The sequence below is a fragment of the Acinonyx jubatus genome, chromosome A2 (assembly GCF_027475565.1).
Source record: "Acinonyx jubatus isolate Ajub_Pintada_27869175 chromosome A2, VMU_Ajub_asm_v1.0, whole genome shotgun sequence".
Taxonomy (NCBI): domain Eukaryota; kingdom Metazoa; phylum Chordata; class Mammalia; order Carnivora; family Felidae; genus Acinonyx; species Acinonyx jubatus.
The window spans coordinates 21,814,206-21,839,824 of NC_069383.1; the positions used below are offsets into that span (position 1 = coordinate 21,814,206).

The 25,619-nt window shown below is 43.6% G+C and overlaps 1 protein-coding gene and 2 long non-coding RNA genes across 4 annotated transcripts in view; 2 read left to right on the top strand and 1 right to left on the bottom strand.

Moving 5' to 3' along the window:
- The window catches only part of MKLN1 (muskelin 1), a 372,917-nt gene that overhangs the window by 217,479 nt on the left and 129,819 nt on the right, over positions 1 to 25,619 (bottom strand). Inside the window, exon 1 of one of the 2 annotated variants that reach the window (XM_053218071.1) lies at positions 5,406 to 5,598. The exons of the other annotated variant lie outside the window; for it this stretch is intronic. Coding sequence (XP_053074046.1) covers positions 5,406 to 5,431 — 26 coding nt within the window. The 5' untranslated portion in view covers positions 5,432 to 5,598. Of the gene's footprint in view, positions 1 to 5,405; positions 5,599 to 25,619 lie in introns of those variants that run through there. 2 annotated transcript variants of the gene reach the window in all.
- LOC113604157 (uncharacterized) overlaps positions 1 to 25,619 on the top strand; it is a 62,884-nt gene that overhangs the window by 26,466 nt on the left and 10,799 nt on the right. The gene's annotated exons all lie outside the window — the stretch shown is intronic.
- LOC128314717 (uncharacterized) lies at positions 15,382 to 23,356 on the top strand. Its single transcript, XR_008296639.1, has 2 exons — positions 15,382 to 20,663; positions 21,513 to 23,356. It is a non-coding gene; the product is annotated as an uncharacterized LOC128314717 (long non-coding RNA).

Below are 25,619 nucleotides of genomic sequence, written 5' to 3' on the forward strand. Positions count from 1 at the left end.
TATATCCTTGCTAAAACTGAGTTTTATCAAACTTGCAACTTTTTGTCAATCTCATAGGTAAAATTGTATCACATTGTTGTGATTTGCACTTTCTAAGCACTAGTGGAGTTGTGTTTTCTCCCCCGAGTAGTTTTTGCCATACTTACTTTATGAAATAGTTGGCCATATTCTTTGCCCGCTTTTCAGTTTTCCTCATAAAACTGTTAAGCTTTCTTTATATAGTAAATAAGCACGTTTTCTCTTGGGTTTCAAATAATTTTTCTTCTATGCCATTTGTCCTTTGGCTCTATTTACAGTGTTTTCTTGTTTTCACCGTTGTCATATTAGTTTTCACCATATGAAAGTTTATTTTTTTAATTTAATTTTATTTTTAAGTAGACTTCATGCCCAGCACAGAGCCCCATGCGGGACTTAAACTCACAACCCTGAGATCAAGACCCAAGCTGAGATCAAAACTTGGATGCTTAACTGATTGAGCCACCCAGGCACCCCTACCATATAAAGTTTTAAATGTTTTATACCAAAGCATTTATCAACATTTTCCTTTTTTGGTTTCTGAGTTTTGTCTCTGTTTTAAATACTAGCCCTCTTGCATGATGGGTCTCTTTGTAGTTACTAACACTTTAATGTATCAGGGCTTGATTTGAATTCCACTGTGTCATATAGTATAGGTTAAACGATTGGATTTTACTATGGAAAGAAGAAACTTACAAAGTCAAGGTCGTTAAGAGAAGGGAAGATCCTCTTATTGTCCCTGGCTGACCGGCTGACCTGCTGACCTCACGGAATGGGTTGTGTTCTAGGGAAGGGAACTCTGCCTCTCTTTTGATCTCTTCTTTGTATAAAACAGGTAAGTGTGAGAGTAAGCCTTATCAGTGAGAGGAAGAATCAGACTGTCTTGGCATTAGGCAGCCTGGATGTTAGTGCCAGCTATTTACCAGGGTCGCCTGGGAAACACACAAACTGCCCAGCATCTAGACTTTTGGGCCCATGGGATGTTAACATAAGCAAAGCCAGTGGTCCCACGGGAAGCTGAGCGTGTGGACAGCTCCTCAGCTTAGGAGAAACCCCTTTCCTTAGGCTCCATTCCTCCCCATACCTGGTTTGAGCTAGCTCATTGTCCACGCAATGCAGAATGAGCACCTAGATTCATTTACTATAAGCCTACTCTTTGTATCACATTAGTTAAGGAGTTAGGGAATGGAGGTGAGATGGACTCTTTTTTTTTTTATTCCCAACTTTTTATTTTGAATATTTTCAAAGGTCACAAGAATGACACAATGACTGCCTTTATATTCTTCACCTAGATTCACCAATTGTTAACATTTTGTCATCTCTGCTGTCTCTTTCTATAAATACACATTTTTATGCATTGAAGCATTTGAAAGTGAGTTGAATACTTTATGATGGTTCACTAAAATAATTCAGTGTACATCTCCCAAAAATAAAGGCATTATCCCACATAACTGCAATGCCATTTTCAGACCTAGGAAAATTAATGATTCAATATCTTTAATTCCACATCGAAATTTCTCTAATTGTCCTAGATGTCTTTTATGGCCATCTTTTTTTGTTTGATCTAAGATCTTAACAAGGTCCATACACTACATTTGATTCTGTCTCTAGTCCAGGGTGCCAAGGTGAACATCCAGCTTTTCATTGTCATGACTGGGGGTGCTACTGGCATCTAGTGGATAGGGACCATGGATTCCTGCCAAGTATCCTATAATACACAGACAATCCCCCCCCCCCCACATACACACAATGAAGAATTAGCTGATTCAAAATGTTTAATCTCAACTAGTATTAAGATTAAAAAACCTCTCTAGTCTATCTAGAACAGTCTACTCACTTTTTCATCGTTGTTTTTCATGACACTGACTTGTAATACCCAGGCCAGTTGTAATGTAGAATGTCCCATGCTCCAGGATTTTCTAATTGTTTCCTCATGGTTAGTTTCCATTTGAACATATTTGGCAAGAATATTACTTAGATCATTGTAATAGTTAGCTACTACTGCATACCAACCCACCCCCAAACTCAGTGGCATTCTATTAACAGCCATTGACTAGGTAGTTCTGCTGATCTGGGCTGGGCTAAACTGATTTTGGCTGGACTCATTCATGGATTTGCAGTCATTTGGCAGATTGGGGGCATGCTGGTCTAGGATGACATCAGCTAGGATGACTGGGCTCAGCTCCATTAATTGATCACACTTAGCAGGCTAGCCCTGGCCTATTCTCATGGAAGAGGAAGGATCCGAAAGAAAGTGGAAGTATGTAATGTCTGTCAAGGCCTCGGCTTAGAACCAGCACTCTGTCACTTCAATTGCATTATGTTGGCCAACAAAGATAACAAAGCCAGCCTATATTCAAGTGGTAGAGAAATAAACTCTACCTCTCGATGGGAGTTGCTGCAAAGTCACATTGCAAGGGGTGTGGATAGGGACGGAAAGAATCTGGGTCTATGGCATTCAGTCGATCAAAGTGATATTGTGTACCTTATCATACACATATGATACACATATACACATATCATATACATATGATTGTGTGCATCATATCAGGAGGCACATAATGAATGTCAGCTTGTCCCACTATTAGTGATGTTAAGTTTGATACCTGATTAAGTGGTAACTGACAGCTCTCCTTTGGAAAACCATATCTTTCACATACGTGGGTGATGCTTTGGTGCACTGCTATCCTGTGTCTATTCTGTTAGCCACTGTTTTTAGTTTCCTAGGGCTACTGTAAGGACGTACCCACAAATTGGGTGGCTAAAACAACAGAAATTTATTGTCTCATAGTTCTGAAGGCAAGAAGTATAAGAACAGTGTGTCAGTAGGGCTCCCTGTACAACTTTAGGGGAGAATTTTTCCTTGCCCCTTCCAGCTTCTGGTAGCCCAGACATTCCTTGGCTTGCAACGGCAGCACTTCACATCAGCCACCATATTCCCATGGCCTTCTCCCTGTGTCTCTGTGTCTTCATATGACTGTCTTCTGTAAGGACACCGGTCATACTGGATTAGAGACCTCATCTTAACTAATTACATATGCGATGACCCTATTTCCAAATAACATCACATTCTAGGGTCCTAGGGGTAGGACTTCAACATACCTTTCTTGGGAGACATAATACAACCCATAACACCCATCAACCCTTCACCCAAGGTTTTATCATCCACTCATAGTCCTTGATTGAATGAGTTCTTACATTGGGAATTGCATAACTGTTTTTCTTAAGCCTCATCATTTCTTTAACATTTATTAGCTGGCATTCTTCTGTAAAAGAGAAGGTTTTATTTTCCTATTTCTTTCCCTTCTCTTCTCTCCTCCCCCTTTTTAATTACTTTCAATGTGTGGCTTTTTCTTTTTATACACCATCATTTTTATACAGCCATACAACAAAATTTTGGTGCTATGATTGTCTCAAATTTGGCTAGTGAGAATCCATAAAGTCAACTCTTAAGGAAAAAAGCACAATAGGGATTTAAACTTTAATTAAATTTAAAATTATTTTTTTTTCATTTTTAATGTTTATTTATTTTTGAGAGAGAGAGAGAGAGAGAATGCAAGCAGGGGAGGGGCAGAGAGACAGGGAGATACAGAATCTGAAGTAGGCTCCAGGCTCTGAGATGTCCACACAGAGCCCAATGCAGGGCTTGAACTCACAAACTGTGATGAGATCATGACCTGAGCTAAAGCTGGCTGCTCAACTGACTGAGCCACCTAGGCGCCCCTGAAATTCTTTATTAAATTGTAATGTGACTACCCCCACTAATCTATCCTAGAGGACCTACCTCTGCTGTCCCAATTAATCAGGGCTTATATTTTTCTCCCTGGGGAAGCTATGTGGTTGTTTCCCATGGGAAAAGTCATTCTCCATTCTTAAAGTACAGCCATTAAAAAAAATAAATAAACCAACCTGTCATTTATTGAGTATACTGTTTTACGTACATTATTTTATTCTGTTTTTTGAGAGAGAGAGAGAGAAAGAGAATGGATGAGGGGCGTCAGGAGAGAGGGTCCATGCCCAGCTTGAAGCCCAACTTGGGTCTCGATCTCCCAACTATCTAGGTACCAAAAATAATGGGTTGTGATACTACTTTATTGGGGCTGAATGTGTCAGCACCCTGTAGGAGACCACCAACCTGCACAGGGGTGCCATGACCTCAGGTGTTGGACGACCCAGAGGCAGCTGCCCTTGAGAGTATTTAAAGGACTTAGGCGTGAGCCACCCATGCTGCTCCACACACTTAGGACCAGCACTGGCAGAGTCAGTCTGGAGAAGAGAGAGCACTGGGGAGATTATAGTTATCCAGGAAAGATATTAACGATCATAATTGTCACAGTTTATTCAGCATTTACTGTATGCCTAGCACTGTGCCACATGCTTTAGAAGCATGAGCTCTATAGTATCATCATCCCCAGTTATGGATGAAGAAACTAAGGCTTAATAAGGTTAAGTAAATTGCTCAAGGTCACACACAGCTGCAACTTATGCATAGCTCTGCCTGTCTCCAATGCCCATGTTCCTACTCCTTTATTCTATGCTGTCTGGGAATATAATTCTCTCTGGTGTTTCCTTCTATAACCCTCAAAATACTGTCTTTCTGGAGGAAGTCCCAGTTCTGAATTTCCAACTGCCTTTTGTTTTTTTGTTTTGTTTTGTTTTTATTTTTTTTTAAGTTTATTCATTTTTGAGAGAGAGAGAGAGAGAGCGGGCACGTGAGAGCATGAGAGCACAAGCAGGGGAGGGGCAGAAAGAGAGGGAGACACAGAATCCAAAGCAGGCTCCAGGCTCTGAGCTGTCAGCACAGAGCCCAATGTGGGGCTCAAACTCAGGAGCAGTGAGATCATGACCTGAGCCTAAGTCGATCTCTTAACCAACTGAGCCACCCAGGTGCCTCCCCGCCCCCCCAGCCACCAACTGCCTTTTGGACATAGCTGCAACTTTCAGCCTTAACCTTCCTTCTAATGTTGAGTATACCAGACACATCTTATGTGCCTCATCAGATTCTCTTATCATCATTTTGTCACTTATTTTGTCTCTGCCATTGCTGCAGCTGTCTTGCTTTGTTTGGGCCCAGGTAGGCCCCCAACCTAAGGCCGGACTTATCTGCCACTTTCCCAGCCTGGTCCCTACCTTGACTGCCACTGCGTGACCAGGCTTGCCAGCTTCACACCATGAATTTCTGGCTTCTCTCTGTACTCCCCAACCAGGATTAAAGGCCATACTGTAGAGTATGTGGCTTGCTGAGAGGCTAACAAGGGGAACATATCATATAAACTAGAAGTATGAGGAAGGTTACTCCTGGTGTGGTAAATCTTGATCAGTGGGAATTAGGACATGGGAGGGAATCACAAATATGGATTCCTTTTCCTTTCTCCTTCCCAAGCACTTACCTGAGCATGTTTCCAGCACATAGCATCTGGAGGTATTCTGCATGGACATGCAGACATGCCTACTGTCTCTGCAGTTTGTTCAAACATCATCTTGCATTGTTTCCCATCTTTCTCTGTCTTTCTTCCCTTTTTCTCTCACTCTTGCTGCCCTGGGATTGCATCTCCTAAATAAAACAAGCATTAATTCTTGGTTTGAGTTCTATTTTCTTTTTTTTAAGTGTATTTTTAATGTTTATTCATTTTTTGAGAGAGAGAAACATAGAGCAGTAGGGGACAGGCAGAGAGAGAGGGAAACCCAGAATCCAAAGCAGGCTCTAGGTTCCAAGTTTTCAGCACAGAGCCCAAAACGGGGCTCAAACTCACAGACCGTGAGACTATGACCTGAACTGAAGTCAGCCACTTAATCAACTGAACCACCCAGGTGCCTCTTGAGTTCTATTTTCTATAAAACATAGGCTAAGATTTTCAGGGTCAATTTCTCTAAATGGGACCACCACTTCCTAAATTCTCTTGGCTCAAAGCCAAGAGACCAAAAGTCCAAGAGTGCATTCTAGAAGATAATCCTAACTGATAATAATTTTGTCAATATCATCGCTATACCTGATAGAATTCATGTATTACCTCCACAAAGGTGCAGTTTATCTGGAAGAAAATAAAAATAATTAAAAGGATCCTTGGTGGTAAAAAGGCTCTGAACCAACAGTTCAAAACTAGGCTTAATCCTAAACTGGACAACAGAAGCTCATCTGGGTTTTGATAATCCCCTGAAAGCATCAGAATGCCTGCCACATCCTTAACACCCTTGGGGTTTCTAATAGACAGGAAACCAAATTATTTACCAACTTATTCTGCCATTCCAAACAAAACCATTTATTCTAGGAGCAGGCCCCTGACCTAGGACAATAAACCTATGATGATGTGACGGGTTGCCAAGAAAGCTCTGCCCAATTGTCTGTCCTTGATGGTGAGCAGCCAAACCAGTCAGGTCCTTTGGGACAGTTGACTATGAAATACAGAGAGGGAGTCAGCAGTTAGCAATGGGCAGAAGCTAAAAGACACAGAAGGAGGGAAGAAAACTGAAGTCACATGGCAGCAGAAACCATGAGGCAGTAAAAGCTGTGAGATAGAGAAAAGAATAGAAAGTTCTTAGTAGCAAGGGCAGCAGAAGCAGAGAGTCCCAATAATTGACAGAGTACAGAGCAACAGATATTTACTATGGAAGAGGCCACAAGATAACCCAGCTGCTATGACTGTACTGTATGCTGAATCACCTTCCAGTTCCCACTTGTCATTACTTAAACTTAGATTAAGGCAACCTGAGTCTGTCTGTTCTGTAAATTAAATTTTTGCCTCATATCTATATCCGGCAAGATCGTGGCAGGAAACTGAAGGTACACTCAGCTAGGGTTTTGAAAATAATTTGATGAAGACATACTTACAAGGATGTAGGCAGGGTTTAGGAACTTAAGAGGAATACTGAAGCACTTGAGGACTAGCAACAGTGGAAAACCAGCGCTAAAGAGACAAGGGAAATGTTGTCTAAAGCTAAAGAGACCTGGGAAGTTCCCCAGGTGGCTCAGTCAGTTAAGCATCCGACTTTTAATCTCAGCTCAGGTTTTGATCTCAGGGTCATGAGTTCATGCCCCACATTGGGCTCCATGCTGGATGTGGAGGCTACTTAAAAAAGAGAGAGAGAGAGACAAGGGTACCAAATTAGTGTTGTGGGAGTCCCGAAGGAGGTTATATCTATGATGGGAAATGGCTGCTGCCAGACCATGGTGCTAAAGCAGGAAGAAAAGAAGAAATACCTCAACCCCTTTTCCCCCCCTACCCTCTGATACTTGCTGCTGCCTCCCATTGGCCAAACCCAACAGCGAGCCAGTGCACTGAGGAGTCCAAATCATGTCATCACTGTAATAGCTTCATGGGGCACAGAGCAGGGCAGAGAAGGTTAGGGGGCTGTTGTGGGCTGACTAGTGGCCCCTTCAAAAAATAGGTTCACATGCTGATCCCCAGAACCTGAGAATATTATATGGTATAAGATGTGATTAAATTTAGGATCCTGAGAGAAAGAACTTATCCTAGATTGCTTGGGTGGACCCTAAATGCAGTCACAGATAACCTAATAAAAGAGAAGTAGTGGGAGTTTTGAGAAAGAAGAGGAGGTAACAATGTGACCACAAGATCAGAAATTAGAGTGACATGACCACCAGCCAAGGAATGCCTGGAGCCATCAGAAGCTGGAAGAGGTGAGGGACAGACTCTACCCCAGAGCCTAAGGGAGGGAGACTGGCCAAAACCTTGATTTTTGTCTTCCTAGCCACCAGAACTATGAGAAAGTAAAATTCTGTTGTTTTAAGCCACCCAGTTTGTGGTAATTTGTTATGGCAGTCGCAATGTGGTAGAGCCCCTCCCTAAGGAACATGACCAAAACCTCAAGACAAGGGAAGGCAACCTAGCTATGTACATGTACATGACCTTCCTCATGACTCTGTAACATAGAACGCCCAATCAGACTGTATGTCTGTATGTTACCATGTATGGGAGACAAAGAAGTAGAAATTGTATAAAAGGCTACACCCCACTCCGCTCAGGGCTCAGTCTTTCAGGCACGAATCCACTGAGCCTGGCTGGCACAAATAAAGTTGCTTCCTGGGAAGAAAAGCCTTCATGTCACGACTTTCTGTGCAAACCTTGCTCCTATTACATTTCTTGGGGTTTGCATCCAGGAGGTGGAGATGCTGTTTTACCTCTCTTATTGCCAGGGTTCAAACCCCAGGGCACTGGGAGAGGTGACCTCACCTGGCACCAGTGGACTACTTGATCTGTAGGAGACTAGCCCCTCCCAGCGTGCCCAGGCAAGGACCCCAGATGCACAAAGGAACCAGGTGAGGCCCAGGAACCAGCTCAGGGAGCGCTGACCTTCAGACTGGTTAGAACCAGGGTTCATTTTGGTAGACCTACCCCTAAGAGGCAGAAGAGAAGCCTGATCACCTCCTGGAGTTGCCCGACTAGTTCCGTAAGGAATAAAACTGCAACTCCAAGGCACTGGGCCCTGGGGGGGGGGGGGGGGGAGCGGGGGGGTTGGAGTTGCTGTGTGACTGTGTGTGAATGAGATGGACAGGGGAAAGGTTCCAGCCTGACCAAGGGGCCAAAGCAAGTGTTGAGTTTGGATCCGTGGTTCTATGCCAACCTCATAGGGCTTAAGGTGGCTTGAGATTTCTTCAGGAGTCTGATCCGGGTCAGGGAATGGTACTGAAGCCGCCAATGCTAAGAGGCACCTGAAATATCTCCAAGAGGAAAGCAGCCGGAAATAGACAAAGCAAGTGTAGGTCCTTGCCAAGTTAGCCCCCCCCCCCCACCTTTTCCCTCTCTTGTGCATGAAAGTTGTCCGTTAGGAGAAGAAATGGGTGGAAAGCAGAGTAAACCGACTCCCCTAGAGTATATGTTGAGGAATTTCAAAAAGGGATATTCAAGAGATGATTGTGTGAAATTAACTCCTGAAAAGCTCTGCACATTCTGTGAAATTGATTGGCTATTGTTTGGGGTGGCCTGGTCCCCCAAGGACTCACTTGATAAGGAACTAGTTGGCTGAGTGTTCAGGATCGTTGTGGGGGATCGAGGCCACCCTGACCAATTTCTTTACACTGACCATTGGCAAGACCTGATCCTTTCCCAGGCACCGTGGCTATAAGTCTATATTGAAGAGAACTGTAAAGTTATGATGGCTTGTGTCACGGCTTCCTCCAAATGCCGGCCCAAAACTGAAAAACCCATACCATTTGGAGAACCTGTGGAAACCCCACCGCCATATGCCGTACCGTATCCTTCACTGCCACCTGCGCTTCCGGCTGCCTCAGCTGTTGAAACCCCATCTGAGCCTGCCCCTAGTCCCAAGGCCTTGCCACCTCTAGCACCACCGACCTCTCCAGATGTGACCAGCTCACCTGGACCACCGGTCCTAATCACATATGCCCCTCCCAGAAGGCAACTAGGAGATCAGACCAGTGGAGATAGTCCCTCCCTGCAGCAACACTGGGGAGCCCTACAGATGCCATGAGGGAAACTAGGGGAGCCATCTATTATGATCAGGAAAGCCAGATCTGAGAACGCTAGCGTGTTTTTGTGTACCAACCCTTTACCGCTACGGACCTCTCAACTTGGAAGCACCATACTCCCTCCTATCCAGAGAAGCCCCAGGCTATGATTAAACTAATGCAGTCCCTAATCCAAACCCATAAACCTGCTTTGACGGACTGCAGCCAATTCCTCCTGACCCCCTTTGACATGGAGGAGCGTCACTGAGTTACCCAGGTGGCCCTAAAATGGTTAGAGGAGAATGCCCCAGTTGGGACACTAGACACCCAGGCTTATGCTCAAACTCACTTACCTGGGGAGGACCCCAAATGGGACCCAGATGTCTCAAGTGTAGATGGAGGGCTCACAAGGACTGAATGGTATCAAGAAGCCCTTCTAAATGGCATGAAGGAAGAGGGGGAAAAGGCCATAAATATGAGCAAAACATCAGAAGTACTCCAGGGACCCAAGGAAAGCACAAGCCAGTTCTATGAGACTCTATGTGAGGCATTTTGTCTCTATACCCCTTTTGGTCCAGAAGCACCCGTTAATCAGCACATGGTCAATGCGGCTTTTGTAGGTCAGGCCCAAGGGGACATTGGGTGCAAGCTGCAAAAGCTAAAGGGTTTCACCAGCCTGAATGCCAGTCAGTTGCTGGAAGTAGCAACTAAGGTGTTTGTCAAACATGACCAGGCAGCTTGGAGGGAAGAATGCTGGAAGATGCAGAAAAAGGCAGATTTGTTAGCTGCTGCCTTGGTGGAGCAGTCAGAACACTTCCAGAAAGATAATTCTCAGCAGAAAGAAAGAGGCCATGTGGTCCAGGGTTGGTACCAGCCAACATCATGGCCACATGGGGCCCCCTAAGATGATTTTGTGGGGCTAACCACCATGGAGGACTATGAGGAGGACTAGGACAGACCAGGCTCTATTTTGTTAGTCCCCCAAGAACCTATGGTCCAAATGAATGTAGGGGGCCAAGCCATCGACTTCATGGTGGATACTGGTGTGGAACACTCGATGGTGACCCAACCCGTGGGCTCCCTCTCACAAAGACAAGCCACCATTGTGGGGGCCACAGGTAGTCGGACACACCGTCCCTTCCTGCATCCTCAATGATGCAATTTAGGCAGCCATGAAGTCATCCATGAATTCCTATACCTCCCTGACTGCCCTGTGGCTTTAATGAGCATGACATATTGGGAAAGCTGCAGGCCCAGATAACTTTCAACTCTCAGGGACAGGCTGACCCTACAGAAACCAGAAGCAAAGATTATGACTCTCATGATTCCCCAAAGAGAAGAGTGGTGCCTCTACAGCCTCATGGAAGAGCCACAACAGGAACCTGAGCTGCCCTTCAGCATACTGGGGGTGTGGGCTGAGGACAACCCATCAGGACTGGACCAGAACATACCTCCAGTAATTGTAGAACTAAAGCCAGGGAGAGAGCCCATCCACCAAAAACAATATTTCATCCCTTGTAAGGCACAGATGGGAATATGGAAGCACTTGACGAGACTTCTAAAACACGGGTGCTTCAACCCTGTCAGTCATCTTGGAACACGCCCCTCCTACCTGTCCAGAAGCCGGACACCAATGACTATCAGCTTGTTTAAGACCTGTGGGGAGTAAACCGGGCCGCTGCACCCTGTTGTCCCAAACCCATACACTCTCTTAGGTCTTACCCCACCAAAGCTGCCTTCTTCACATGCCTAGACCTCAAAGATTCCTTCTTCTGCAACTGCCTGACCCCCAAGAGCCAATCAATCTTTGCCTTCCAGTGGAAGAATCCTGAAAATGGTCACAAGGGCCGGTCAACTGGACCAGATTGCCTCAGGGGTTTAAAAACTCCACAACTATTTTCGGCACTGCATTAGCCTCAGACCTAAGAGCCTTCCCAGTGGATCAACATGGCTATGTCTTGCTTCAGCACGTAGACAACTTACTGCTGGCTGAGGTCTCAGGAGGACTGCATGGAAGGAACTCGGCAGCTCCCTACCCTCCTATGGGAAACTGGTTATAAGGTCTCAAGGAAAAAGGCCCAAATCTGTCAAAAGAAAGTCAAGAACACTGGCTTTCACCTCTCCCAGGGGCAGTGCCAACTCAGCCCACAAGAGGAAGCAGGCCATTTGTTCAGTCACTGTCCCCTTGATCTGATGGCAGGTTCGGGAATTTCTCAGGGTCACAGGTTTCTGTACAATCTGGATACACAACTTTTTAATCCTGGCGAAACCCCTCTATGAAGCTACAAAGGGGGGAGAGTGGGAGCCCCTGATGTGGGAATCGGTACAGCAGAAGGCCTTTGAGGAAATAAAGTGAGCCCTCACTAATGTGCCTGGTTTGGGGCTCCCAGACATGACCAGGCCTTTCTTCCTATATGTCCATGAGTGCACTGGCATTGCGGTGGGAGTCCTAATCCAGATGTTGGGGGTCATGGCATCACCCGGTGGCATATCTCTCCAAGCAGCTTGTCTCTGTTGCCCAGAGCTGGCCACCCTATGTATGAGTACTTGCAACCATAGCACTCTTAGTGTCTGAGGCTGACAAGTTAACTCTGGGACAAGAATCGATAGTCCACGTGCCACATTCAGTATTGACGTTAATGGAATGCAAGGGACAATACTGGCTAACCAATGCCAGGATGGTCAGATATCAGGGAATTCTGTGTGAGAACCCACACATTCATCTGGAAGTAGTGAGGACACTAAACCCTGCAACTCTACTGCCTGTCGGGCTGGGCCAGACAGATCACGACTGCATTGAAGTCATGGATGAGGTGTTCTCCAGCTGACCAGACTTAAGGGACTGGCCCCTCAAGGATCCTGAGGCTGAATATTTCACTGACAGTAGCAGTTTTGTGAAAGAGAGAGTGCCTTGCAGGTTACTCCATGGTGACCCCAAATTCTATCATTAAGGCCAAACCCCTGCCAAAGGGGACTTTGGCACAAAAGGCAGAGCTCATTGTGCTAACCTGAGCCCTCCAACTGGTGGCAGGGATATGTGTTAATATATACATAGACTCTCAGTATGCCTTCACCACCCTCCACGTACATGGGGCTTTATATAAAGAAAAGAGTCTAATAAACTTAGGAGGGAAAGACATAAAGTATGGTAAGGAAATCCTTGAACTCTTAGATGGTGTGTGGGCCCCTAAAAGAGTGGTAATCATGCATTGTGTGGGACATCAAAGGGGAGACACCACGGCTGCATGGGAAAACTATCAGGCAGACCGAGAAGCAAAACTTGCAGCCCCCAAAGGAACAGCGGAATCAGCAGCTTTAATCGCCACACTGTTCCCTAGTCCATTGGCAGAATGGGACCCTAATTACTCACAACATGAAAGTACATGGTTTAAGACTGAAAAATGGAAGCTACCGCCCAGGTGGATGGTAGAAACTTGAAGACAGCTGAGTGCAATTCCTGAGGCCCTAGCTCCAGCTTTTGTCAAGCACTTCCATCAGGAAACCAATTGGCTGGACAGCTCTTGAGACTATGTTGAGCTGACATTTCTACATCCCTTGACTCTCCAGCATAGCCCGAGCAGTATGTGAGCAATGTGAAACATGTGCCCGGAATAACCCATGCCAGGAACCCAAGGCCGCCCCTGGGATGTAGAGTGTCAGGAGAGCCCCATTTGAAAATATGATGGTGGGCTTCACTGAGCTTCCCTGGGTCCAAGGCTGTAAATATCTGTTGGTCTTTGTGTGCATTTTCTCAGGCGGGGTGGAAGGCTTCCCTTCTCACACAGAAAAGGCACATGAAGTGACCCGACTTCTTCTAAAAGAAATCATTCCTCGATTTGGGATCCCTATCACTGTGGGATCAGATAATGGGCCAGCGTTTGTGGCTGAGGTGGTGCAGCTGGTGGCAAAGGGGTTAAAGATCACCTGGAAGCTACACACAGCACACCGACCCCAGAGCTCCAGGAAGGTGGGACAAATGAACCAAACCCTGAAGCTGCAATTAAGTAAACTATGCCAGGTGTTGGCAATAGCCTTGGTAAGAATCAGGTATAGCCCCACTAAGCAGATGGGGTTCCCTCCGTATTAAATCCTTTATGGGCACCCTCCCCCCATCATCAAGGGCATTAGGGGGGATCTAAATGAGATAGGCAATCTAACCCTAAGGCAACAGATGCTGACCCTTGGCTTTACCCTAACCACCTTACACCACTGGGTTAGGGAGTGATTACCTGTGAGTCTGACCACAGACGCTTACCCCTTTAAACCAGGAGATGCTGGATGGGTGAAGGAATGGAATGTCCAATCCCTAAAACCCCTCTGGAGAGGCCCGTTCACTGTCATTTTGTTACCCCTACTGCAATAAAAGTGGCGGAGGTGGGTCCCTGGATTCACTACCGCAGAGTGAAGGCAGCATTCCTGATCCATCAACACCGTGCAAGCTGACCACACAGAAGAAGCAATCTGCAACTCCAGAGGCTCTGGGAGATTGTAGCCCTGCTTTAATCACTCCGGAAGTTTACTAATCTACACACGGCCGAAGCTTGAGAAATCGATGGTCCGGTGGAACAGATCGACTGTCCTTATCTTCTACCTCTGTTTCCTTCCTGTGATGTACTGTCACCCCTTGTTTCTTGCCATTATGATTCTTGCTATACCTTTTGCCATAGGATTGGCAGAGGCCGCCCTGGCCAGTTGGGAGTGTGGTGAGTGGTTTCTGTTAGCGTTCACCTTCCTTTTGTGGATGGGATGCTCTGCTGGTATTGGTTGCTTCTAACTCTGGACCCCTTCAGCAGACCTAGATTTCTCATCACATGACCCGTGTATTCACATAACCAGGTCAGGTCAGGGAGTCACTTGAACCTTACTATACCATACCCACTTCTCATGCCAGGGAGAAGTCCTGAGGACCTGCAGACACAATAAGACCACCTATTTTATCTGCCAACGGGAGAGTCAATACACTTGTTTTGACCTACAGTATTCCCAACTGAGGAATGGTTGGAGGTCCGACACTCCCAGGAGGCCGGGGAGGGGTGGATTAATCAGCCAAACCCGGGTTACTAATCCCCACATGCCTGTATCAGTACTTTTTTTTTTTAATTTTTTTTTTAATGTTTATTTTTGAGCGACAGAGAGAGAGAGAAAGAGAGACAGTGTGAGCTAGGGAGGGGCGGAGAGAGGGAGACACAGAATCCGAAGCAGGCTCCAGGCTCTGAGCTGTCAGCACAGAGCCCGATGTGGGGCTCAAACCCACGACCTGAGCCAAAGTCAGACACTTAACCGACTGAGCCACTCAGGTGCCCATGGTATCGGTACTTTTTGATATGTTCGCAGCTATTAACAAAAACCCTTTTGGGGTTCAAAATTGTGGAGGTCTCCCATGGGAAAAGGATACAGGCTCAGTGACAAGTGTATGTGTGAACAGACCTGATCCCAAGCCATGTGTTATGGTGACCGCTGGGCTTACTGCCTCTATTGGAGCTGCGTCTCGGCCACTTGGAAAGGTAAAGACAAGGCGGCACTCCTCCAAAAGGGGGCTGCAACCTCCAGCTGTAAACTGGGAGCCTATAACCCCGTTAATTTTATTATCTTTTTTTTAATGTTTATTTTTAATTTTGACAGAGAGAGAGAGAGCAGGAGAGGAGCAGAGAGAGAGGGAGACACAGAATCCCAAGCAGGCTCCAGGCTCTGAGCTGTCAGCACAGAGCCCGATGTGGGGCTCAAACCCACAAGCTGTGAGATCATGACCTGGACCGAGGTCAGATGCTTAACCAACTGAGCCATGCAGGCACCCCTAATTTTACTGTCTTTAATCCAGGAGCCCCCAAATGGGAAAGTGACCTCAGAATTGGTATATATATATATATAGTATGTATATATACATATACATATACATATACATATACATATACATATACATATACATATACATAGGCAAGACACTGCCCCAGAAGCTGTGTTGTACTTCAAGAGGGTTGCTGTCTCACTTCAAGCCTCAACTCATGAAGTCTTTCATTCCTTTTATGGAAATTGAAAGTAGCCCTCCCCCCATCTCCCCCACAACAAGAGACCTGTCTCTTGCTTTAGCAGAAACTATAAAGATCTCTTCTTGCTATGTATGCAGGGGAACCAACATGGGGGATCAATGGCATGGGAGGCTAAAGAATTAGATATCTGCAAACCCTGTAATGGAACAGACCTACTACCTACTACTACCGGGGTTTGGCTCCTCAAAAACTCAATTACTGGGAAGAACTGCCTTGCCCGGTGGGGAAGAAAGTTCACCATCCCTTTTGGAAGCTTAACATGCCTAGGCCAAAGATTTTAAAATTCAGCTGCCTGGGAAACCCAAAGGCGGGGGTCCCCAGATGACCTTGAGCCAGATCCCCACCCCTTGTCTAACTTCTTTCATCTCCAAGAGGCCCGGGACAATGTCAATGTAGCCATTGAATGGCAGGCCCCAGGTGGACTATACTGGATATAGGGAAGGACAGTCTATACAATACTTCCCCCAGGCTGGTCAGGGTCATGTGTGCTGGGAACTATTCATCCATCTTTCTTCCTGCTCCATTTCGCCAGGGAGGAACATTTGGGAGTCAAAGTGTATGGGGATGGGGAGACTCAAAGGAAACGACATGCCCTATAAACTGGCAATTGGAAAGATGATGAATGGGCTCCCGAGTGTGTAATCCAATATTATGGCCCTGCCACCTGGGCAAAGGATGGGTCCTGGGACTTCTGCACTCCCATTCACATGCTAAACCGCATAATCAGACTATAAGCCATTGTAGAAATTATAACTGATGAAACTGCCAGAGCTCTTAACTTACTAGCCACGCAGCAAACCATCTATCAAAATCGCTTGGCCTTAGATTACTTGCTTCCTTCTGAGGGAGAAGTTTGTGCAAAGTTTAACCTGAGCAACCACTGCCTACAGATAGACAATGAAGGAAAAGTCATAGAAGAGGTCACAGATCAATTGAGAAAGGTTGCTCATGTCCCAGTCCAGACCTGGAAAGGTTGGGACTCCAGTGAGTTATTTAGAGAATGGTTTTCAACTCTTGGGAGATTTAAAACCCTCATGGCAATTATCCGCTTGATTTGGGGAGTTTGCTTAACCCTACCTTGCCTCGCTCCCCTGGTTATATGGCCTCCAGCCTCACGGAGGCAATGGTCGAAAGGAAAATGGCCACACAGGTGATGGTGTTATGGAAATATAAACCTCCAAACCAAGATGATGCTCTTTGACCCCAAACAGGGGGGTCCAAGCATCAAAGGGTGGAATGTGGTAGAACCCCTCCCTAAGGAATGTGATGAAAACCTCAAAACAAGGGAAGGCAACCTAGCTATGTGCACGTATGTGACATTCCTCACGACTCTGTAACATAGATCACCCAATCAGACTGTATGTCTGTATGTTACTGTGTATGGGAGACAAAGAACTAGAAATTGTATAAAAGGCTACACGCTGCTTCATTCAGGGCTCAGTCTTTAGGGTATGAACCCACAGAACCCGTGCTAGCACGAGTAAAGTTGCTCCCTAAAAGAAAAGCCTCAGTGTCATGGCTCTCTGTGCAACCTTGGTCCCATTACAGCAAGTAACTAATATGGGCTAAATGGAGAATAACCAGCACAAAATCTATTAATCTCAAGTACTATGTTGACCGCAATGACATCCCTGATTACCTTGGCTGGAAATTATTTTGCCTACCTTTCTGTATTCTCTTTGGTACTTCTTTATGGACCACTCATATAATTCAAATGGAATGCTCTGAAGTTATTGTTACATTTGCATACAAAGTATATTTTCATCCTAACCAGATTATAACATTCTTTAGAACAAAAACCTTGTCATGTACATCTTTGTATCCTGTGAAAATCCTAGCACAGTGCTTTGAACAGAGTGGACATTCTGTAATTGGTAAATGAGGAAGAAAGCTTCCATTTGTCCATCTGTAAATGGAAAATAAAAATTTCCACTGACTCGCCTTTCAGAGATAATAATGGCAGTGTTTCCCAGAAACAATTTCTGCACCTGCAACAGAATGATACATCTGAAACACCCAATCCTGCTGAAGCAATTCCTCAGAAAAAATTGCATCTAGTTTTAGCATGCCCTCCATTCTATGTGGAGCTGAAACTTGGGCAGTTTCACCCTGAGGAGGAAAAGACAGGGGATAATTAAGAAAATATAAGAGCTCAGTATTGGTGTTTTCTCAGGAACTTTGGTTCATCCAGTAGATATTTATCAAAGGACTATTATGTTCAAGTACAGTCTGTAAATGCTGGGAAAACACACACACACAAAGAATAAGGCATGATCCCAAGTGAGTAATTGTCACACAATTTGATGAATGTTTTTTATAAGAAGAAAATTCTATGGAACCAGAAAGAAGGGAATGATTAACTCTACTGATGGGCATTTCACCAAAAAAAAGTCACATTCAAGCTGGTCTTTTAGGACTTCATCAGGCAGAGGCAATGTCAAGAGCATTCGGGGACCAAGAGAAATAATTTTGCCTGAACTGTTGCCAAGCAAACCGCACCCTCAGCTCAGCCCTATTGTATTCACAAAGACCTATTTTTATTCATTATCCCCACAGCTACTTTTTAAGAAAGGAGGAGCATGCTGAGTACTTCCTATTTTGCATCTTGGTACTTTGTGTATCAAAGAAAGATTATCCGTAAGGAAAGCAGAGGTTAACTTGTAACAGGTCTAATAATGACTAGTCCGAATAGCCATCCAGTGAACTAATGAACTCTCTTACTTTTCCTCAGCTTCTACTTCATCCCTGAAAAGTGAGGCAGGCTATCCTCTGCAAGTGCATGGTACCAGCTCAGAAGAAAGCAGGCAAGGCATGAGAGCACCCTCTGGTCTCACTGCCCAGCACGAGGAGGCATAGGGCTGAAGCCCTTTTCCCTCCCCTAGGGTGACCTTCACATTACTTTTTGAGGAATAGATGAGTTTGGTCAATAGATGAGTCTGACCGCCCAGTTTCTCTCCCAGGACAGTCCTACTAGGCCTCTGAGACCAGAGCTGGCTGCTTCCAAGTAGGGCAAAACTCAGGAAAGCAGCCAGGAGGGAAAGACCAGTCTAAACCCACCCAGGGGCAGAGGGTTTTCCATCTTCAGCCTGTAGCGCCTCCTGGAAAGTAGGGAAGCTGGGAAACCAGATTCCAGCCTCAAAGTACACATCACTTGTCTTTGTTTTCTCAAGAAGCCTCTACCTTCCAGACCTTGCCAAGAAGCTAGTGGCATTTTCATGAAGCAGTAATAACAAGGACAGAGCGTTCTAGCCTGCTGGAGCCTACTGCCCGGTCACTCTTTCCACTGCCTTTTGTTTTCATGCATCATTCCCTCACTTGCTTCTCAGATTCCTCAGGGCTTTGAAAAAGCCGCAAATGCTCCCCGCGGTGACACCACCCAGCGTGCTGGCAGACGTTACTGACTCGCACCCTGCCCTAAGCCATGGCATGTATGCAAGCCTGACAACTGACACCCAGCCATACACCTAGTAAGAAGTAAGACAACTTCTAAAAAGCACCGCCCCCCCCCACCCCCCACACACACATCGTAAGCCTAGCTAGCAAAGGTAGGACTTTAGATTAAGTACTACCCTATGGACTGGTAAATCACATACCCCCATTTGATTCAAAATGAATCAGTAAAGCATGTTGCGGAGTGGTACTTCTCTATCCTTTCTTCAAGAATCTAAATGGAGCAACACGGGTGTTACCAACAAAGCACTGAAGTACTCTCACTGTGCTAATTCACTTATCTGTATATTAGACTGCATACAGACATACATACATGGGAGCAGAGGTTCTCAGTGATATTTGTGTTTGAGTATCACCTGTGGCCTGTTTCAAAATACACTGCAGACCTACCCTACCCGAATCTGAAAATAAGGCCTATGTGACGTGTATTTTTATTTTTCAATTATTATTATTATTATTATTATATTTTTGAAGTTTATTTTTACTTTATTTTGGAGAAAGACACAGACAGCAATGGTGGGGACCATCCAGGTGCCCCCTTTTTCTTTTTTTAAAGCAGATATGTGTATTTTTAAAAGGCTTGACAGTGTTGGTTAGAATATGGGAAAGAGAGGGGCGCCTGGGTGGCTCAGTCGGTTGAGCGTCTGACTTTGGCTCAGGTCATGATCTTGCATTCATCGGTTCAAGCCCCACATTCAGGCTCTGTGCTGACAGTTCAGAACCTGGAGACTGCTTTGGATTCTGTGTCTCCCTCTTTCTCTTCTCCCCCTCCTCCCCTGCTCATGCTCTCTCTCTCTGTCTCTCAAAAAATAAAATAAAACATAAAAAAAATTAAGAATACAGGAAAGAGAAATTCTCACATATCCCTAACAAGAGTAAAAATTAGTTTAGCCACTGTGGAGAGTAATCTAGAGAGCAATCTAATAACTTTGAAAATGTACATATTCCTTTCTCTAGTAATTTCCATTCTAGGTATATTCTCTAGAATTCTCATACATGAACCCAAGGAGGCATATGCAAGGACATTAATTACATCATGATTTGAAGTAGCAAAAACCTAGACAACACAAATATTCATCCTCAGAATAGATCCTAGAATATTTATACAATGGGATTATATTGCAGTACTGTATAGTATAATATTGCTACATTACAAAGAATGGAATGGTTCTACTAGTATCACATAGATAAATCTCAAAAACTTGATGTTGGAAAAAAAGTTTCAGAAAAATGTGAACACTATTTATCTACATATTTAAACACCCAAAACATATATGGTATGTAGTAAAAATATAAAAACATGTGGGAAAGGGTCCCAGTGTCTTCAAGACATTGGTTACATCTGAAGAGAGATAGGATGGCAGGGCTTCTTTTGTAACTATTTTTTTTTTTTATTCTTTTAAAAAAATCTGAAGCAACTATGGCAACTTGTTATAATTTATTAAATCTGGTTAGTGAATGTAAATCCTGCTGGTTACTCTGAGGGTCATCCATAATAGAGGGACCTTTTGAGATTTTTAGGATTCTCAAATACTGAAAATAAAAGTTTGTTTATGGAAATGAGCCGTTCCCATAAATACAGATGACACTGCTGAGTCCTCTTAATAATCTATGCACCTTGAGATGTTTTTCTTTTTTTCTTTTCTTCTTCTTCTTTTTTTTTTAAGGTGTTTTTCATTAATGGAGGAGTTGTCGCATAGATTCACACACACTCTCTTACTCCGGTAAGTGACCTCCTGGATTTATGAGCATCCTTGACAGTCAGAAGTACAACAGTATGAAATATCATATGGATATCATTATTATAATATTACCTACAGATTCCCATACTTGGATGAAAATCAGAATCAACTGATAAAAATTTTAATGCAGTTTTCCATACCCCAGCCTCTGATAATATGATGCATTAGTTCTGAGGTGAGACCCTGGAATCTATGTTTTCAGTAGTGTTGGCAAGAGATTCTAATGATCGCCCAGGTTTGAGAAATGATGATAACTAACAATAGTTACCTTCTACTAATGTTCTCAAAGAAGTCAGGTAGGGAGAGAGATGGGATTTTTAAAAAGCAAGAAAATTAAAGGAGGAAGGGGAGAATGAAGGGAGGAAGGAAGTGACAGAGTAAGCCTGAATTCAAATCTTTCCTATTCTATTTTGTCCAGACCTCTCCAGCCTTGAATTGCTTCTCCATCCCTTGAACTCTGCTAGATTCTAGTTTATCTTTAATGTTCATTGGCAATTCTGAACTTCCCTTTACATTGCTGTAATAGGCTATTATTTATTCAATGGGATTATGTCTTACTTCTTGAATTAGGCTATAAATTCTTCAGGACAGAGGCCATATCTTGTTTATCTTTGTATTTTCTATCATGTCTAACACAATACCTTGAACAGAATAAGCAATAAAGCATCATGATTAAGAATACAAGATAAAACGAGTTTTGAAATGTGGCAAGATACAAGATCAATATACAAAAATCAATTGTGTTTCTATGCACTAGCAATAAACAACCTGACAATTAAATTCAACACAATCTCTATCCAAATCGTAGCTTTGTTTTTTTTTTTTTGGCAGAACTTGACAAGCTGACCCTACAGTTCATATGGAAATGCAACCCAGAATAGCCACTCTTGAAGAGACAGAACAAAGTTGGAAGATGTTCATTTCCCAATTTCAGACCTACAGCAAAACTAAAAAAACTACAATAATCAAGACATAAGACATAAGGATACACATAGAGATCAATGAAATAGAATTGAGTCCAAAAATAAACCCTCACATTTATGGTCAAATTGATTTTTCGACAAGGGTGCCAAAACAATTCAATATAGTAAGAAAAGTTTTTGCAATAAATGGTGCTGGGATGACTGGATATGCACATGTAAAAGAATGAAGTCAGATTATACCTCACACCATACAAATAAATTAACTCCAAATGGACCATAGACCTAAATGTAAGACTTAAAATTATAAAACTCATAGAGGAAAAACATAGAAGTAAATCTTTATGACCTTGGATTTGGCGATGGTTTTGAGCTATGTCACCAAAAGCAGAAGTAACAAAAGAAAATAATAGATAAATTAGACTTTAAAATTAAAAACTTTTGTGCTTCACAGGACACCATCAAGAAAGTAAAAAGACAACCCACAGGATGGGAGAAAACCTTTGAAAATCATATATTTTACAAGGAACTTATATCCAGAGTGTATAAAAACCTCCAACCCAGTAATAAAATGACAAATACCCGGTTAAAACATGGGCAAGGAATTTGAATAAATATTCCTCCAAAAAATGCCTGCAAATCGCCAATATGTACAAGAAGTGATATTCAACTTCACTAATCATTAAGGGAATACAGATTAAAACCACAATGAGATACCTCTTCACACCTGCAACGATGGCTTTCATAAAAACAGACAATAACAAGTGTTGATGAGGATGTAGAGAAATTGGAACCTTTATATATTGCTAGCAGACATGGAAAATGATGCAGCTACTTTGGAAAAGTTTGGCAGTTTCTCAAAATGCTAAACATGGAGTCACCAGATTACTCAACAGTTCTAGTCCTAGGCACGTACTCAGGAGAAATGAAAACATATCTTCACCGAAAACTTATACGTGAATGTTCATAGCAGCTTTACTTATAAACAGCTAAAACGTGTAGACAACCTATGTCCATAAATCAATGAATGGATGAACAAAATGTGGCATATCCAATCAGTGGAATATTTTCAGCCATAAAAAAGAACATGGGTGAAACTTGAAAACATGCTAAGTGAAAAAAGCTATTCACAAAAGACCACATATTGTAGATAAGGTCTTTAAAGAGATAAGTAAATTAAAATGAGGTCTTTAGGGTGGGCCCTAGTCCAATATGACTGGTGGCCTTATAAGAAGAGGAAATTTGGATGCATACAGAGATGACAGGGCTGTGCCTGCTCAGAGAAAAGACCAGCTGAGGATATAACAAGAAGGGAGCCATGTGCAAGCCAAGGAGAGAGGACTCAGGAGAAACCACTCCTGCTGACACCTTGAACTTGACTTCTAGCCTCCAACACTGTGAAAAAATAAATCTCTGTTGTTTAAGCCACTTAGTTTGTGGTATTCTATTATGGCAGCCATGGCAAACTAGTGGTTGTTTGAATATGTAATAATGATGTGGTATATACGAAAGGCCTATGCTTTGAATTATTGTATTTTGCAGGGTGGCATCTTCTGATCACTCGTGTCACCAATTATTAGAAATATGAGAACTTACGTAAGAGACTCTTAAAAACTGAGAACAAACTGAGGATTGATGGAGGGTGGGAGGAAGGGGAGGGTGGGTGATGGGTATTGAGGAGGGCACCTGTTGGGATGAGCACTGGATGTTGTATGGAAACCAATTTGGCAATAGATTTCATATTAAAAAAAGAAATATGAGAACTTCCCCATTTTGCAAGGACATGCTAAGTGAAATAAGTGAGTCAGAGAAAGAAATACCATATGAGCTCACTCATCTGTGGAATTTAAAAAACAAAACTTTTAAACAAGCAAAGGGAAAAAAAAGAGGGAAGCAAACCAAGAAACAGACTCTTGACTATAGAGAACAAATGGATGGTTACCAGAGAGGAGGTAGTGGGGGGATGGGTTAAGTAGGTGATGGGGATTAAGGAGGGCACTTGTTGTAATGAGCACCAGGTGTTGTATGGAAGGGTTGAATCACTATATTGTACATCTGAAACTAATATCACATTGTATATTGGCTAACTGGAATTTAAATAAAAACTTAAAAAAATATATGAGAACTTTCCAGAAGATCAAATATTGTATAGTAGTTACCATGCACAGACTCTGTAGAGCCCTGGCCTTTGAGGATGCCCTGTTTACCAACCCAAAAAAAGGTAAATATTTAGAAGAAGATCTCTCCAGACCCTCGGGATTTTCATAAATTGGTAGAGATTGATCTAGATGTGCTTAAAACCAGGGAAAATGTCATTTAAAATGATGTTTAATTACTAAGAACTTTTAATAACATGGGGAAATGATTATATTATAATACCCAGTAAAACAATTCAGCATGCAAATTTAACATGTAGAGATAGAACCATCTTATTTGTGTAATGGTATGCATAGAAGAACAACTAAATAGAAATATAATTAAAATTAACATTAGTTTTTCATTATGGAGAGATTGAGTTATTTTTGTTTTTTTCTTTATACCTCTATATTTCTGAATTTTCCATATATTAGTTTTATAATCACAAACTATGTTTATGTTTTAAAGATTGAAAACGAGGGCAGACTAGGATCGAGAATCATAATCAGAAGACACAGTTTCTTGACTCATAGGTCAGATCTGACTGCTTTTGTAACCCTGATACCCTCCTGTCCTCTTGGGATTTGGCCATTGGATGTTGCCCCATTCCTGGAAATTCTGAATATGATCCTGCAGGTGCCCTTCTCTCTAAAACAGGTCTCTGAACACTGATCCTCCCTTCATACCTCTAACCCCTGACTTGGAACTTAGGCTTCTTTTTCTGGATTCAGGTGCTCACCCTCCTTCTCTACCAATGACTCAAACCAACTTCTCCTACCCTCTCTCACACCTTTCCCCCCGGCCTTTTGTACTCTGAGTGTACCCTGTATGCTGACAGCTATGTCTTTCATGAGCAGAGTGACTGAAAAGTAATAGGTACAAAATGAGAGGAGGGGGACCAGAAGAAGGACACTTTTGAGGGGGGAATGCTTCTAAGGTTTCCTTCTCTGTGGAGGTCTGATGCTTCTGGCCTCTGTCTACTCCTTGTCCCTCCTCTAGGGCTTAATCTGGTGAGGTACACAGGGCATGTTCAGTTTAGCTGCTCTTTTCTTCCTCTTAGGTATCTGCCTGCCCACAGTGAGGATGTCACCTGCTGCTCCTGCGTCCTCGCCTCACTCCACCTCGATGAGAGCTGAGATTGGATGTCACCTTGCTCTGCTCCTCTGAGCAGGGTCCTTTCCCGTTCCTACACTCATCTCCACCCTCAGCATGAGAAGGCCTGTCCTGGTCAATTGTTACTTGCAACTAGGTGAAAAGTCTACCTAATTCTACAATTCATTTAGTGCTTATTTATTCATTTAATATTTTTTAATGTTTATTTTTGAGAGAGAGACAGAGTGTGAGCAGGGGAGGGGCAGAGAGAGGAGTCACAGAATCCAAAACAGTCCCAGGCGCTGAGCTGTCAGCACAGAGCCTGACAACCCACAAACCACGAGATCATGACCTGAGCCAAAGTTGGACGCCCAACCGACTGAGCCACCCAGGTGCCCCCTGCAACTCACTTAGTATTTAATATCCCACTATTTCTCACAATAAACAGCATTTATCAGCAATCAAGATGGTATTTTGGTCTCCATCTGCTCACTCTTGTCTCATTTCTCATCTTGACCAGAACCCAGGATGGGGATTGGGGAAAAGAATGCTATTAATGGGAACTTCTCAGAGACCTGAAAAGGAAATAATACTTGTTAAAAGCCAACTAGGTGCTCAGCATAAAGAGAGGAGTCTTACCTATGTTAGTTTATTTGGTTCCCACAACCACCCCCATAGTTGACATTATTTACCCTTTTCACATAAGAGGAAACTGAGGCTCAGAAAGGTTAAGAAACTTGCCCAAGGTCTTACAGCTAGTGGGACTCTGACTTCAAAGCCCAAGCACTTT